At 50.0% G+C, this 16,718-nt stretch overlaps 1 protein-coding gene across 3 annotated transcripts in view; it reads right to left on the reverse strand.

The window, feature by feature from the left end:
- KCNAB1 (potassium voltage-gated channel subfamily A regulatory beta subunit 1) overlaps window positions 1-16,718 on the reverse strand; it is a 75,889-nt gene that overhangs the window by 46,668 nt on the left and 12,503 nt on the right. The window contains exon 1 of one of the 3 annotated variants that reach the window (XM_075098619.1): window positions 5,947-6,248. The exons of the other annotated variants lie outside the window; for them this stretch is intronic. Within the exon in view, the coding sequence (XP_074954720.1) occupies window positions 5,947-6,167 (221 nt within the window). The 5' untranslated portion in view covers window positions 6,168-6,248. Of the gene's footprint in view, window positions 1-5,946; window positions 6,249-16,718 lie in introns of those variants that run through there. 3 annotated transcript variants of the gene reach the window in all.

Below are 16,718 nucleotides of genomic sequence, written 5' to 3' on the forward strand. Positions count from 1 at the left end.
AGGGGGAAAACACATTGTGAATTCAGTGTAAATCCATTCTGTTCACTGGATTGGTCTTAATTTACAGCAATAAAATGAAGATTAGATGATGAGCCATAAAAATCAATCTGATGTGGAGAGCTACTGAAATAATGTGCAATTTTATATCAAAATAATTGTGCCATTTGCATGTGAGTGCTTAAAACTGCTCGTAATTGCAGCAAGACTTAAATAAACCATGGATTCCTAAATATATGAGGTAGTGATTATGGTTAGTGCTTATAGTATGACACAAGAAGAAAGAAGACTTAAGTCCTGAAATACTGCAAAGCAATTTTTCTTCTGTTTCCAAACTAATCTTGGAGTCCAAACTGACCCATGTGTTTTTCCAAACCTGGCAGGTTGAAAGTTTGCTTTTGACTCCTGTAAGCCCACATTACACTGGCTATAAAGCCAGGCATGTTGCATGGGATCTGCATACAAAGCGTGCTTTACAATGCATTTCTAGCATTAATAATACCACGCTTCTACATCTGAAATCTGCACTGTAATAAAAGTAGTGCAATTTTTGCTTCTAGCCCACGGGTCATCTGGAGTGTGTTCAAAGGCGTGGAAGAAACTGCCGGCGATCACAGAGGCAAAAGTCATTTTCCTGATGGTAATCACACGTCTCAGACATGGCTCTGGGTCTTTGCAGAGCTCCCTGTCCCTCCGGCAGCTGTGCCAGGAACCTCTCCAGGGAGGGGGAATGGCTGCGGGATGTTTCCCAGGAGCAGGTTTGTGTTTCTCCCTTCCCAGATGACCCTGGGAGGAAGGTGCTCCAGAGCACTGCTTGCCTCCGAGCCAGGACCTGCCGGGTCCAGTAAGGTTTGAGTTAACCATGGGATTGAGAGTTTTATACTTGTTATGTACTTGAATCATGTTTGCCAGAGGATATTTATTCAGGCAGAAAAGCGGGATGAGGAATTCTTTTTGCCATAGTATTTTTATTGTGCCTTTTTGATGTCTGTAATTGGTATGCAGAGTCAATGGAGCGCTGCTCTGACCCTGGCTAAGTCAAGCAAGCAGCTGCCTTTTCAGGAGGGGGAAGAGAGGCATCCCACCGGAGCCACTGGAGAAGCACACCCACCTCTGCGATGCAATGCATTCGCAGCTCTTTATTAATGCGCTTCGACAAGAACCAACAATTTCAGGTACACAGTGAAGAAAAATGCCTTCAAACTGCAGAGGAATTTTTAGCCGGCAGGATGTGATGACCTCCGCTGCAATGTGGCCAGGGCACTGCCTCAGTGCCACCGGGGACACTGGAAGGTCCCACAGCCTGCAGCCTGGCAAGCAGCAGCACCCAGGCGGTGAGCCAGGAAAAATCCCAAGTAAGAAAAGGATTGACCAGGCCACCCTGCACCGGGCTGGCTGTAAGCGCAGGCACCCACGATTCTAAGATGTACCCATTGCTCCGGGACAAGGGAGCAGACGGGCAGCAGCACCATGTGTCTGGACAGCTTGGTCTCCTCCAGACCCTCCATGCACATTGGGGGTCGTGCCAGTGTTTTCCCCTCCAGAGCAGCGGCTGGTGCCGAGCCGGTGGCTGAGCGCTGCGGCACTGGTGAGAGCTTGGCACTTCCCAGGTGGCTGGGAAAGGTCTTTGGTTGGGCAGCTGCTCGAGACCTTGCAAAACACGACATGCAATCCTTGCATGTCCAGCGCTCAGCAGCTGTAACAAACACCATTTCCCCTACAGCGCCTGCAGCAGCAGGGCAGCTCTCCATGCAGACCTGACCGAGCAGGGACAGGTTCTGAGTCTGGCCTCCCCGCATGAGCTTTAATTACTGCTGCCTCCTTACAGCACTGCTAGCTGTTACTAATGCCCATCCTCAGAGAACTCAGCAGCGCAGGCAGGAGCCCCAGTGTTGCAGTGGCACATGCATGGCAGCCATGGGCAAGCAGCTCATGAGACAGGGCTGAGTATCCCACATCAAGCAGGAGGGATGGGTTTCCTCTCCGGGAGATGGTGCCCAGCCTCTCTGCACCTTGCCCCAGGCCCTGCACTGGCTGCAGGGTGAGCACGGACTATTAACTCCACCAGCTTGCCCTTGCAGTTAAGAATTTTTTCTTTAGGCTTGCACTGGAGTTAATGGCCAAAGCTGCTGCCATCAATTATTTATGAACACAAATAGATAGTTGAGCTTCAAAAATTGGGTCCCTCGTGCCTGTGTGCAGGCAGAGCTCTCACAAAGGACTGTTTCTTAACTGCTGATGGCCCCGAATTGGCAGTGCAGTGGATGGAGCCAGAGCTGAGCTCCAAGCCCTGTGCATCTGAGCTCCCTGCCATGTCCTTAGCACGGGCCAGGCTCGCGGGGAGCCGGGATGCTCTGGGGCGAGCCTTCGCCCTGCTGCCTGCATGATGGCAAGGCTGCCAATGTGAGCATGGGAAGACTGGTATGAGTCTAAGTTTGAGAAGTTGTTCTTTGTGCCAGCCATGGCACATCCCAAATAGCCCCACTGGATTCACTTTACTGACAGCTTGAATTGGGCTGACAATAAATGAAAAAAAGAACGGTGGCAAATCAAGAGGGAAAGGACCCAGGATGTGACCTTCTGATGGGCCAAAGCAGTGGAAGACCCAGCCTGCCATCCCTTGGGCAGGCAGAAGGAGGGAGGCAGGCTCTCCATCAGCATGGGAGGGATGTAAAAATACATCCTTTGTTTCCAGCAGTGGTGCAGCAGATTGCAATTTTCCAAGCCAAGCACTGCAACTACATAATATTCAAGGGAAGACTTGAAGTGATCCCAAATACCCTCCCTGAGCATCTGGGCAGGCTCACCAGCAGGACTGATCTGGATCATTAAAAAGGATAAAAGGGAACAACCCCTCTCCCCATTTGCCTGCTGTACACAGGAGGCAGCTGGGGTTGTCCCTGGCAGTGACAGCAGAGGTGATGTCTGGGGAGGTCCCGTCTGGCTGATGCCACAATCTGACAGGGAGGCAGTGAAATGAGATTTAGTGAGGAAGAGCAGAGGTTTGCTCACGCGAACGCTGCGGGAACGCACCTGAGTCCTAATATTTGCAGATGTTCCCCAGTGAACATATTTATTCCAGTTAAACTTTGTCTTTTATACTCCAATTTGGCCTCTGAGCTGGAATGGGTCCAGAAACATGTCGTTTGATGAAAAGTCCCTGAGCTGGCTCCTCTCCCGCCCCCACCCCTGTCACAGGCATAGTCGCTGTCTCTCCCTTTTACATAATGCCACTGGCATCAGGAGTGCCTGGCAGCCGGGGGAGGCAGTGCCAGGGTTGGGGAGCATCCTGGGAGCGGTGCGGGAGCTGCAGGGCAGCCCTGCCAGGGGGGCGGCAGCATTGTTTAGGGTCTAAGGCAGGAGGGGCTATCAGTATTTTTATAATAAAACAGGGGCAGCTTAGCTAGCGTGTAATTTTAAGCAGCACACACTGTATAGCTTAGCATCAGGGAGGTAATTCAAGCAGAAAATTAATTGGGAAGGACTTCAGCTTCAAATGTAAGGGAGCTGAGGACTTTACAGGATTAATATTACAGACACTGGGAAAAACCTTTGGCTTCTCTGAGCACTGGTTTTCCCTTGGACTGAGGAACCAGGCTCAGAGATGAACACGAAATATCAGCTCCATCACCATTGGTAGGCGTCTTTCCTCACTAAAGGTTATCTCAATTCAGCAGCATCACAGCTGAGCCTGGAGGTTTACTCAGCTCTTCCTCCAAATACCCCTTCACCACTTCTCTTGGGGGAGAAATCAGCTCTAGATATAGAGAGATTTGGGAGCAGAAACAGGGATTAGTCATAAAGATAAAACATCAGCCTTGTCACAAACGAGATGCTATTCCTGATGCAATTCCCAAGGTCTCAGGCAGCCGAAGCTGGGAGGGCCGTCAGGGCTGTGCTGGATGCCACAGGAGAATTCAGCCCTCGGTACTGAAATCTTATCTAGAAATAAGCCAGAAAGGGTTTACAAAGGCCCAACTTTGGAGGCTGCAGGAGCGTTTGTATGATGTGGGCAGCAAAGAATTGCAATTACCCAGCGTGTCAGTACACTGATAGCACCGGGAGCCCACGGGAAATCAGCAGAGATAACTGCTGAAAATTAGTACACAGTGTCCGTAAGCCTAATGAGCAGAAGCCACAACTTGGTAACAGATCATGTCTCTGAATGACATGATCAAAGACTCGTCCCCCACAGATGTGCTTACAGGGGAAGCTGAGGCAGGGAGGTGCAACGGCTTGGACAGGGCTGCAGGAAGGGAGAAGGCTCACAGGGAGCTCCTGGCTGGCACCACTCCACTGGCCCCAACTCCACTGGGAGGCCGCAGGCATCTGATTGAAGGACAAGTTATATTGACTTTGAGAGTTGCCTCTTTTCAGGCAGGACTCGCTACCATCCCCCAAGCATCACCTTCCCTGCAGACGGGGCCAGCCCGCAGCACCTGGGAGCCAGGACTGCTGCCATCCCCTGGGACCCCCACCCCCAGAGCACTGAGCCTGCCCCACCACGCCACCCCCCAGCACCCCATCAGGCTAGGAGCTGGCTCCGGGAGACTCGAATCAGCATTTCTACTCTCTCCCCGGGCTTGCCATGGGAGCACCACTCGGACCACTTCTGCTGCTGACACCGTGCCAGGGAGCAAGCGGCGGGAGCGTGCAATGCTCCTGCTAGAAGTTGGTCATGGCCAAATAACGGGACCAAGCAGTCAGAAAGGCCGGGCTTCTGCTCAGGCAAAGCCTCTGTGTTATTTATCAGCCTTTCAAACAATTCACAGCAAATTACATCCCATACACTCTGCTTCCACGCATCCTGTCTATGCGGTGCCTGAAGAGCTAATATTGAAATTTTCATAACTACAGAATTGCCTAAACCAAACCCTGTGCTGAGCCACACTCGTACCTGAATTTCGTGTAACAGTGCCACAGCCAGCTTGGCTTTGCATTAGTCCTGACGACCGTAAAATCAGCGTAACTGCAAAACCATCCTCGCCCCGAGTCGCTCCCCCAGAGCAGGTATGGCTGGCTATGCAGGAGCATCGGCCATTGTTTGGTGGGTTGGGAACAAGCATGGCTAAAGTTGCCTGGAGCCCTGCACCCCTCACCGCCCTCCCCACACCCTGCCCATGGAGACCCCTCGTGCCAGCCACCGGGCTGCTCTGCACGGGGCTGCTCATGGAGGCAGCACCTCTGCCTTGGGAGGTTCTTGTCTCCCAGTCCCAACAACGTCACCTATTAGGGGCTGAAAGGGACATCCTGAACAGGCAAATGCCAACCACGAAAGTCACAGAAATCCTTCCCATTTTCAGCTGAAAGAATGACAAAGAAGCTTATCAGCTGCCCACACTGAGCACTTCAGAGTGAAGTCACAGCAGTTCATTATTTTTCCTGCCTAGGTTAGGAGGAATAAAAATCTGTCAGATGCATGAAGCATTTTATAAGAATGCCTATCATTTTTTTATTCTGCATTTCCCCTAAAATTGGCTTTGATCTCATCTTCACTAAGTGAACCAGGTGAAAAGTCAGTAAGTGATCACCGTGACGAAATGGTACCCACGGTAGACACTTCTTTTCACTCCATACAACATACTGCAAATGAACTTTTCCTGTCCAGCCTCAAACATACTTTGCTAATTGATTTTTCTGCTCATTAGTACCAATATAAGTTATATTGAGCATTTAATAGAAACCATATAAACAACACCGTCGTAAGTTCAAAGTGTTGTATACAATCTACCCAGGCAAGTGTTTTTTGTATAAAATCACAAATATATATACCTGCAACAACATTAATACCCAACTGCTATTCAGTTATGCTCAAGTTTAAAAATCTATTAATAACCTTAGTAGAGAGCTCCTCTGCAAAATCAGATGCATCCAGGCAGGCAATTTTTTAGAGGCAAAGTAAAGAGCTATTATACTGCAACGTAACAAAGAATGATACTGTGACCATACCTATATTTCATGCCCGTTTGCTTTGCGGTGGATTCTTTTAATGAAATGTGGTGCTGAGGGGTAAATGTCCCCAAACTGCGAGCAATAATAGCCACTGTCCGAAATTTTGCCCGGGCTGCATTCACTACGTTCGGGGTAGTGGTGTTCTGCTTGCTGATGAGCCTGTCTTCACCATTTCGACTCTTCAAGTTGTGCTCTGTGCAGGCGATGGACACTTGCATCGCGCCCTCGGTACACCTTTAGTCACTGTCCAGGTCGCCGCCAGAGCCCCCGGCCACCCTGACGTGGGCTGCAGGCTGCCCAGCAGCACGGGGCTGGGTCCCAAGCGCTGCCGAGGAAACCTGCCGACCTTGAACTCACAGAAGTAGCCGAGGCACCGGGGGTCTCCAGGAGAGCCAGGCTGCGTCCCTGCGATGCCAGGAGAGAAGCCCCGAACTTGACAAAGCAATCGCAAGAGCAGATTTCAGCTCGCTCTCAGATCTCCCCTTGCAGTATTCGCTGCTTCTTAGACAAAAGCATCCATCCAGTCAAGTGCTTTCAGAAACATAAAGCTGTTCCTTCATGATGAACTGTCAGCAGCAGCCGCCGCTTTGTCTTGATGCAGGCTTGTTTCTGGTTGCCAGTTTTAAATCAATGCAGGCATGCTGCAAGCGCTGGCTCCAGCACCCCGCGGGACCACGAACTGCTGAACAGGCAGCCTTGCCGGCTGAAGAACCATCGACTCGCCAGCCAGTCTCTAAGGACCAGCAATAGCCATCGGTTCTCCTTTGCCCAGATGCAGCAGTCCGCTACATCCCACCCATGGCAGCCCGCCCGAGCGCTGGGGCTGGCAGCGGGCACGGGGGGCGGCGCGGCCCCAGCTCTGCAGCGGCTCCCGGGATCGCCCCGTCAGGAGCCTGCGGGAAGCATGGGAATGGGCCTTCTTTGTGCTCAGAGGGAAGGCAGGCGCTTCAGGCAGATGCCTCCCATAAAAATAGCTGCCAGCATCACTAAGCAAGAAGAGGACCTCTTATAGTGGGGAACAATTCGATGTTAAAATGGGCTAATTATGGAAAAAAAAAAAAAAAGGGGGTGGGGGAGAAAAATCGCTCTGCTACAGTGTGCCAGTGAGTTAACACGTTAATCCCGTGTTTCTGGCACCCGGAGCCGCAGCCTGCAGACCTTCGCTCACGGCAGTGCCAGGGTTAATCCCTTCTCCCCCCAGCATCGCCAGCTGAACAAGCCGCAGCGCAAAGTCTTTGAACCAAACCATCCCCATCCCCTGCTGCAATCGGGGCTGCAGCTGAAGCAGGCAGCTCAGCTCCGAGCCGGTAGCTCACCAGTGCCCACTGCTGTGTGCCGCCTCTCCCAGGGCGCTGGCTTTGGGTGCTGGGGGCAGGGGCAGCCCGGGGACCCCATGGCTGGTGAGCTGCTCACCGGAGCAGTGGGAGGGCGAGGCAGGGAGGGGGGCGGTTTGGAGGTACCCCAGGACCCTGCCACCCAGCAGAGCAGCCCTGGGGGAGGGTGGGTGGTGAGCAGCGGTTTGGGCACACCCCGGGTGCAGACCCACGGGAGAGGGTGCCCATGGGGTGCACATGGGTGGCAGTGCAGAGCGGGCAGGGGGGCGAGGGCTGGGGCTGCAGTCACCCACTGTCCCTTCCCCAGCCCTGCACAGGCTGGTGGGAAGTGGTCCACCGGGGTTCCCCACATCCCACTCCTAAATCTGCCCTCAGACTCCCAGGAGGGCTGGGGTGAGAGTGGGGGCACCTTTGGAGGTCCTCTCACCCACCTCCTGCTCACTGCCCAGGCTGCCCAGGACCCTGCCTTTGGTGGGGTGCTCCTGCAGCCTCTCCGGTGACCTGCCAGGCTCTATCCTGCTCAGGGCATGTGAAGGTGGAGCAGGAGCAGTGGCAAGAAGAGAGAAGCTGGAGGTGCTGGTGTGGCAATGATGACCTGTTTTGAACTCAGGATGACAAACCTTTGATCTCCTCCCCTGCAACAGGGACACACCACGGTTTTCTCCCCTTTGCCCATCCTGCTGAGGAGAGGGAGTGCAAGAGCGGTTGGGTGAGTGGCCAGCAGCCAGCCAAGGCCACCCACCACCCAGGGTGACAGGCTGAATAGCTTCTGGCGGCCTCTTTGCAGTTCACTTATCTAATGGCTCATTAACACTCATACAGCACATTTTTTTGAGGATGGAAAGCATATCAAAGAAAGTTATTTTATCGTATTTTCCAAAAGATGCTTAACAGTTAATCATACAGCAGACCCACAAAATCCCAGCCATGAGTGGCCCCCTGGGACTTGCCCTCAGGCCCAGGTTTGGGGTAGATGGACCCCTTGGTGTGAGGTTTGGAGGGAGGGAGGGCAGGGCTGATCTGTGGGGTTGAAGTCAGAAAGCTAAGTAATAACTGGCTGAGCTAACCACTGCAAGGCTCTGTCTCAGGCAATACAGATTTGAGAGGGTTTCCAGACACCTAATCAGTGAGTTAGTATTACTGTTAAATACCCAGAAAAGGGTGTGTCATGCAGGGTACAAGCCATGGGGTCGCTGAAACCAAGGTGCCCCACAGCAGGACCTCATCCAGGACATCCTCTGTGTCTCCATGGGACTGGGGGATGTGGCTGGAGTGTTGGTGGTGGCACCCATGGGCCTGGGCCTTGACAGCTCAGCCAGCCCAATGCAGACTAAGCACCCAGCTTTGCATTTCAGAGTCCAAAGCAATATTGACAAACCAGGGATTATTTCCCTCTCTGATGGACATACAGCATCCTCTTGCTGGGTACAGATTTTTCAAGAAGAGGTATTTTTGCATCTTGTTCTGTAAGTGTCTGGAGAGTTCCCATTGCAGCCAACAGCTGGCTCTGCCGGCACTGCCGAATGGCATGAATTGGTCCTGGGGACATGTTGAGGCCACTGTCACCCAGGCCCTGGTCACCAGCCCTGCTGCCATGGCTGCCCATGCCCTTGGGTGCCAGGCCAGGGCCAGGGAGGAGTAACTTTGGAGGGGTCACAGCCTCTGCAAAGAAATATGTATTTAAATGCAGGATTTATTTCATTTCTCTGAACAAGATAATCACTTCTAGACTAAAACATTAGAATAACATGATTTTGTATAATGAAAATCCTGAGCTTATAAAACAAGAGATACGTGACAGCCTCGGTGGAGGACGGTGCTAGGGTGCGGTGGCAGCTCAGGCTCAGCCACAAGCCTCTGGCCAGGCTCTCCGTGCTGCTTCAGTGCCACCAAACCGCTACAGATGCAGCTATTTGCCAAGACGTACATATGCATTTCCCCCCGAAGGAAGATAACAATCACTCATTAAATAACTTGCTCAAAATGCTTCATCAAGCAAATCTGTTTTAACACAGATGCTCACGACCACACTGGCTTTGCTTTTCCTGTGATTCCCGTTCGCCCCCATCCCAGAAGCCACTGCATCCATCCCAGGGTTCAAAATAAAGACAAGACCCAAACTCAGACCTACCGCAAGCAGGATGCTCTAGGCGAGCATAAAGGCCAGGAGATGTTCTATGGCTCCTACTCAAATACACATCTCAATGCCCTGAACAGTCTGTTTCTTTGGTGGAATGGTGCATATCGCTGCAGTGAGCAGAATGGAAACCTCAAAAAAATACTTTATTCAGACCAGTTTGGTCCCTGTGGGGGCACCAAGGGGAGCTGGGGCTGTGCAGCTGAGCGGGTGATGAACAAGCCGTTCCCCGGTGCTCCGGGCAGGCAGAGCTTGCAGCACCAGCTGAGGTGGGGGTGCAGGGGCTCTCTGCTCCTGGGGGCCAGGCAGTAGCACAGCTCTTGCTGTTATGAGCGGGAAAAAGATGCTTGTGCAGCCCGAAATACAAGAATAAAATTATGTCCTTTGGTCTAGGTTGGATGAAACATTTCAAACTGATGCAGACCCAGCACTCTGGCATGGCTCAGGCTGAACGCACTGTTCGCTTCTTTCTTCTTTTTTCTTTTAGATTTCACCTTCTGGTGAAGCAATTTTGAAACTTTATGCCAAGTCTGGCTTGAGGCTTCACTTCTTTATGGCTGCAGACATAGGCTATTTACACTAATAACTCTGCCAAGCCATTCTACCAAAGCAGAGCATTCACTGGACAAATACCAATTAGCATCTTATTCACTTTGTTAAATTTAAGCTGTATTTTTGGTAATACCAATATGCTGCATACAAATTCTGGCAGGGTCTGTCAATCCTTTAAGATGGCAGGTCTTAATTTCATGCCTTTCTTGCGCTCAGACCTCAGCAGCAAGCTGTACTTGTGATAGCCACATATGTTAATTAAACAATAGGCACTGCACTGACAATGAGGCTACACTGGCTGGTAAACATGGGGTAAAAGGTAGAGGAGATCACCTCTGCCTGCATCCCTGCACTGTTCATGCTTTACCAAGTAAAACCTTTCAGTGCTTTTTAGAAAAGAAAATGCTTTTTTTCATCACCAGATGCAAAGTTCATGTTTCTACCTAAAAAAGTAAACCGGAAATTTTCATTGATCTATATAAAATTTCATCTTTTAAATAAATATTCTGAGTATTTCTCAACCTTAACCTTAATTTCTTACAAAATTGTCTTTTAAATTTTGAGGCTGATAGAACGAATCCATCCCGGTTATCTCCCTGGGATGAGGCAGTGCGGCTCTGTGCCCAGCGGGTGGGCACCCAGGAAGGCTGCCCCACATACACTCCCTGCACCGCCCTCACAGCTGCAGGGACCTCGGCCGATACCCGGCTCCTCTTGAATCCAAATAACCCGTTTCTGCCTCACAAGGAAAGCAGGATTGGCACACCTGCACGTGGGGGCCATGAGCTGGGCAGTGACCCCAGGATGTTCTCAGCGAATCACAACGAAATTAGGGTATGTTTTCGCCTTATTTCAGTCGAGGTTTATGCACTGCAGAAGACACGCCGTGGTGTGTGGCTGCAGGTTGAAGTACAGACGAGAGATGGACACCAACCACATGCAGCCAGTTACATAAACCCACATCCCTGTGTGCTAACCAGCAATCCAGGTCACCAACAATGATGCCATCCCAGCTGGTTTAAGCTCTTTAACTGAAATTCTTCAAAATCAAGAGAAGACAGCAACTTAACACAGCAGTGAACATAGCACCCATCAGCACCAATGTCAGATGAGCCCCTCTGCAAAGTTCCTTTGCTAGAAGCCTTCCTTTTTAGCAATGCGTCAAATTATTTTCAGTATAGCTATTTTTTAAGTTGTGTCTGCATATATATCATATAGTGGGGGGGAATTGTGAATGATACTTTCCAGTGCACTTGGGGGCTGTGCCGAGAGCACTGGCTGCTCACACCAGGTTACACTTGTGCAGCTGCAAGCTTCTCTCAGGGCTCGTGGAGGGACTCTGCCAAGGCCCGTGGGTGGGCCGATGTTCCTGCTGGGCTTCGGGGACCTCCTGCGAGCTGGGGACAGTGAGTGCCACCAAGCAAAGTTCCTAGGATGTGAATCTGGAGGTGCCCCAGGGTCCCGAGCACCCCCAAGCCTGCCTGCCAGGGGCTGTGTGCCTGTACCCCTGGGCTGAAGTTTGTGCTGACCCTCGGGCAGCGTTCAGACACCTCCTCCTGGCAGGTAAAGGGCATTTACTCCACAGCACAAAACAGCTGTGTGCTCTTCTTGCTGGGAGTTTCTGGTTGTCTGAGCCCTGTCTCTTCCACGGCACACCTTGGGCCAGTGCATTTTGACGTCCCCACAGCCCCACGGAATCTCCCCGAGGCACAGTGGGCAGGCAGGCAGAGCTCTTGGAAGGAGACAAAGCTCACACTGCTTTTGTTCCCAATATCACTGCAACGCTACGCATAAGCAGAAGTTTACTGTTACCATTGTTCACTATGGCCGTGCAAATAATCGGCAGTGCATCACCACTGCATAATTACGTGCAATATTAAATGCAAAGTCTGAGCCATTTTCCCAGCGCTGCAGACACAGCCTCTCCCTGCCGGTGGCCACCTGGGCCAGGCTGACACGGCTCTCTGCACTGCCTTACGGGATCTCAGCAGGGCCTCTGCAGAGGAGACCCTGCCGGCACCCTGCACGCTAGCAAAACCAGCACCTAACCCGGCTCTTGGGTGTAAAATGCAGCACAGCCCTTAAGTACCAGCTGCTGTATCGCCCTATAGCTGCCCTTACCCTGGCAGCTTTTCCTGTGCTCCATATGGGGAAGAGAACTGCCCTCTGCACCTGCGGCCAGAACGGCACCGGGGGTCGGTGAGATGCAGCAGGACAGAAAAGGTCACCGCTTCCAGGCAAGAGGTACATTCAAAATATGATTTCAGCATTCATGATAGGGTTTTAACCACGCTGGACATTTTGACAGGTGCTCACCAGGGCTTTGCATGCAATGTAATTGGATCAGCCAAACTTCAGAAAGCTGCATGGAAGCACTAAAAATGCAGCCAGCAGTGCCTCAATGGCAGGATCCAGCTCCAGAAGCAGGGCTTGGGGAATGCAGAGTTCTGCCCTTGGAGCGTTTCCACCTGAAAACTGTCCTTCCTTAGTTTGTCTAACATACCAGATCTTGCTACAGACATCGTGGTCTGTCCACAGGATCCTTTCCAGTGCAGACATTTTAGGGAGTTGTCCCCAAAACTGGCTTTCACAAGAATTATCTTAATATATTGTCACAAATCATTGATTTTCAGACTTCTGCGCGATGATGCTTGTGCTGCAGAGCAGGATGCACTCAGGGAAATTCTGTGTTATGTCCCAATAAAACTTTCATTGGGCCATAAAAGCTCTGATTATAAATACAAACCGTGCCCATCTCTCAGCCATTTCACTCCATCTCAATAGCTGTTTGAAAACAGGTTTCCTGCTGGGCTAATTGTTTACGATTGCAGCAGTTCCGTTACATCTCTGTAAATTGGGCTGATATGGACACTGGCAAGATAATGAGTGCTACCACCCAGGAGAGCGAGCAGAAGAGCCCAGGAGTGAGCTGGCTTTGGGATGCACCTCCCAAAAGGGCTTCCGTGGTATTAATTTTAATTAACAGCCGAGACCCAGCTGCAGTGGATGCTCACCTGCTCAGCTGGGGAGTGGTCCTGTCTGCAGTGGCAGCAACAAACCCTGTAGCAATTCAGGACGTATCTAAACCCACAAGGAATGTTTATTTTTGATAACAGTGCTGGAAGCTTGGCAAGGAAATGAGCTGCAGAACAAAAGTGCTGCACTTATCTAGCAAACAGTCGTCATATTTTAACTGGTATCACATGAAAAACTTAATTTGCATTTGTAATTGTACCTGAGGAAGAACGATCAAATTTCCTGTTAAATGTTTTTTAGTTCAAACACGTAATTCTGGCAGGTTTTCAGCCAGGCGGGCTACAGCGCCCAGCCCGTGCTGCCTCTGATAGCACACGAGATCTGTTACCAGCTCCAGCCGTGGGCCCTCTGGCTGGGCTCTGAGGGCTCCATCCTCCCAGAAGGGACTGAAACCAGGAGCGTGAGAGCGTGGAGTGGCACCGGCAAACAGATCCAGGCTGCTGGACCCGCTAACACGTGCAGTGTGTTAAGGCCAGGGTATAAATAAGGCAGCATCATCCCAGCCCCAGGAAGGCACACTGTGTAAATGCTGCCTTTGCTCTTTTGCAGGGATAGTCCCTACATTTGCACTGCAGATTTTTCAGGATGTGATGACATGATAAATGAATCAAAACTAGCATGAAAAAACCACTAGTTTTGCTTATTTATAATTGAGCCAGATGCCAGCAGGGTAATAAATGTGTGAGATGGCTTCCTGGTGGGCAGCTCTGTCAAGGTTTTCTATTCTGCCCAAGCAGGAACTGAGCCCCAGAGTAGAAGCCTTTGGCTACAGCCTCACCACAGCTGCACCAGGTCACCCTGCAGAAGTGGGGGTTTAAAAATAAGTGACATCAAAGGAAAAAATTCACCTGTTTCAACATCCTAAACCCAGCCGGTTTCAGAGTCCTCCTTTTTTTTTTTTGCATACATTTCTGTATGATGTATGCAATCTGTACATCATATAGAGATCCACTCACAAGAAATTCATGACCAAACTCCCATCTAATTTTCAGTCTCCCCGGGTGTCCCAGGCACCCACTTGCCAGGCCTGTGCGTGATCATCAGCTGCACCAGGAGCTCCGAGAGTCAACACCACCTCCCGGTACAGCCCCCGGGCACCGAGGGAGCTGCCTGCTAGCAAAAGGCTTTGCAATAGTTTGCCAGCTCTACATAATATTAAATAAATTGTCACTTAATATAATGTGAAAGAATCAATACTGAAACTGAGACCCAGAGCTTTCTGTGTCTTACAAAGAGGGTGTAACCTACCGGGTGCCCAATTCAATTAATCAGTCACTTATCCCTGCAGATGGAAAACATCCACCAGAATATTGCCTATCGCCCTATTATCTGCATTACCCCCCACTCCAAAGCAGGTAATTTAATTCTCCCATGTTATTTATTTCATTTCTCAGATGAGTGAAAGCCAGTGGCTTACAAGATAGGCTCCAGAAACGACCATTATTTTAATGTATTTTATTACACTGAAAATGATTAAACATGATTAAAATGCTTTGAGCTACACAAAGCTCCATTGCACAGCACAAGAGGTTTTCTTGGTTTTTTTTCCCTGCCAGGCGAGGCTGGAGCCTGCTGGAGGCAGGTTTCCTTGTTACTGAGCAAGGCATCCCGGGCCCAAAGGTAAGGAGCACCCCCAGCAGCAGCAGCATGGTCCTGGGGAGCCCACCGATATCCCTGGGCGTTCGGGGTAGCTGTGCCAGGCTGGGGGACACCAGACAGTGCATGGCCACAGGTTGCTCCACACTTTTCTTGCTTCTGTTGTACCTCAGGGTTTTTCGAGGGCGGCGGCATCGGGCCCCCCACACCCTCTCCCTCCACAGTGGCATGGAGCAGAGCCTGGTCCAGGGGCACCAAAGGAAGCGATGTCAGCTCTAATGCCTGCCCTGAGCACAGCCCGTGGCTGCCGGCCACAAACCAGCCTCCCTGCAGGAGGTGTTAAATAACTACTAAACGTTTTAAAATTTTTTAAATTTTTCAAAATTTTCAACCATTTTTTCTACCATAAAAATATAAAACAGACAAAGAAAGGTGAAGAGTTAGAGAAATGCGCCGAGGTTGGCAGCTCATGGCAAACAAGGGATTTCCTATTTTGCCATACTCATATTCTAGACCACACACACAGAAAATGCAGATTTTTCTCAGGTTAACCTGACTGATAAATTTATTCCAAATAAAGCTCAGCCTAAGATATGTTCTTTCAACTTGTCTGTGCTTATTGAATAGTAGATTTTAGGCAATTGTGTATATTATTCTGTTATCCATACAGGTCAAATATCACCCAAACATTACTTTTAACAGCTTAAAACTTTAAATTAACTTATATGAAGAAAGGTCTCTGTCCTGGATGCTGAATAATACACAACTGCATTCTGCGCTTTTCCAGGACGCGCTGTAGCAGATGGATGACTAATTATGCTGCAATAACTTCTGACTCTTTGAGATGAGCTGTCAGAGGGTCAGAATAAAGTTGAGCTACTGGAGACTGTGTTGTTTGTAAAGCTTTATTCCAGTGGATACCCCTTCAGCAAACATCCCACCCACCTCGCCACCCTTAGCTTTCTCTTGAGCTGCATCCTTCTCCAGCCGGCATGGGGACCTGCGCTCTTTTGTGAGCAAACTCAATGAAAGCTGAGAATCTCAATCAGTGATTATCTTATGTAAACCAATACTGAATAATAAGCACTGTTAAAATATTACCTCCCCAAATTTTTTTAAAAATAATTTTAATTCTTCTCCTGAGATTCTCTCTTTCAGCTGCAACAACATTTCTAATGTTTCTAATTTCTAACTTGTAATTATTAAAGTGAGTGGCACAGGATAAGAATCCCATCAGCTACATCCAGCAAAACTGGCACAAAACCTCAGTCCCTGCACTGGGGAGAAAACCCTTCACATTGATCAGCGCTCCCAAAATAATGAGAGGCATGTGTTGGAATTAGTCATTGAGGAGAACTACCACATCACCCAGAACAATATAATTTGCTGAAATGCAGCAGATTACTAAGAGTTGGTCTTCAGTCCAATTAATTTTATCATTGCCTTTTCAGACTGCCAGGCCTCTTGTTGGGAAATGTGGTACAACAAAAACTGCTGCATCAGCACTTTCTCCACAACTTAGTTACTAGCCTACATTGCTAGTTAAAAAATCATCATTTCAGGACTTCTGGAATCTGCTTTTCACCTGAACAGGGTGAGTTCCTCCACCGGGAGGTCTTGCTGGAGAAGGCTTTGGGGCAGTGTTGTGCTTGCTCAGAGGTGCAGGCTCTGCTGCCCGGAAAAAGCCTGGGACTGCAGGAGCTCTTTAGCTAGCTCCCTAATTTTCCCTCCACTCCCTTTGGACTAAGGGCAAAAACAGTGCTCTTTTCATTTCCAGAGGCGTCTGCAAAAGCTTCTTAACTTTTATTTTTGCACCCGAGACAGGAGCACAATGTACCTCAGAGCACCATAATGTCATTTTAGTAGATTAAATGCAAGGTGCTGTCAAGTCTTCAGGTGATCTCCAAGCACTGCCAAGCACTTCCAAGCCAAAGATCTGCTGTACTTCCCAGGGCCAGTGCCGGCCAAGCAAGTAGTCCCTGGTCTCCAAGTGCATCCTAAACAGTATTGAACAACCACTTTCATACTGGAATGGCGCCCATTTAATTAACAAAAGGATTTGCAAGAGGATCATTACTTATTGCCAAATGCATAACCGCTCATTAGTTCCTCAG

Source organism: Phalacrocorax aristotelis, chromosome 7, assembly GCF_949628215.1.
Source record: "Phalacrocorax aristotelis chromosome 7, bGulAri2.1, whole genome shotgun sequence".
NCBI classification, from domain to species: domain Eukaryota; kingdom Metazoa; phylum Chordata; class Aves; order Suliformes; family Phalacrocoracidae; genus Phalacrocorax; species Phalacrocorax aristotelis.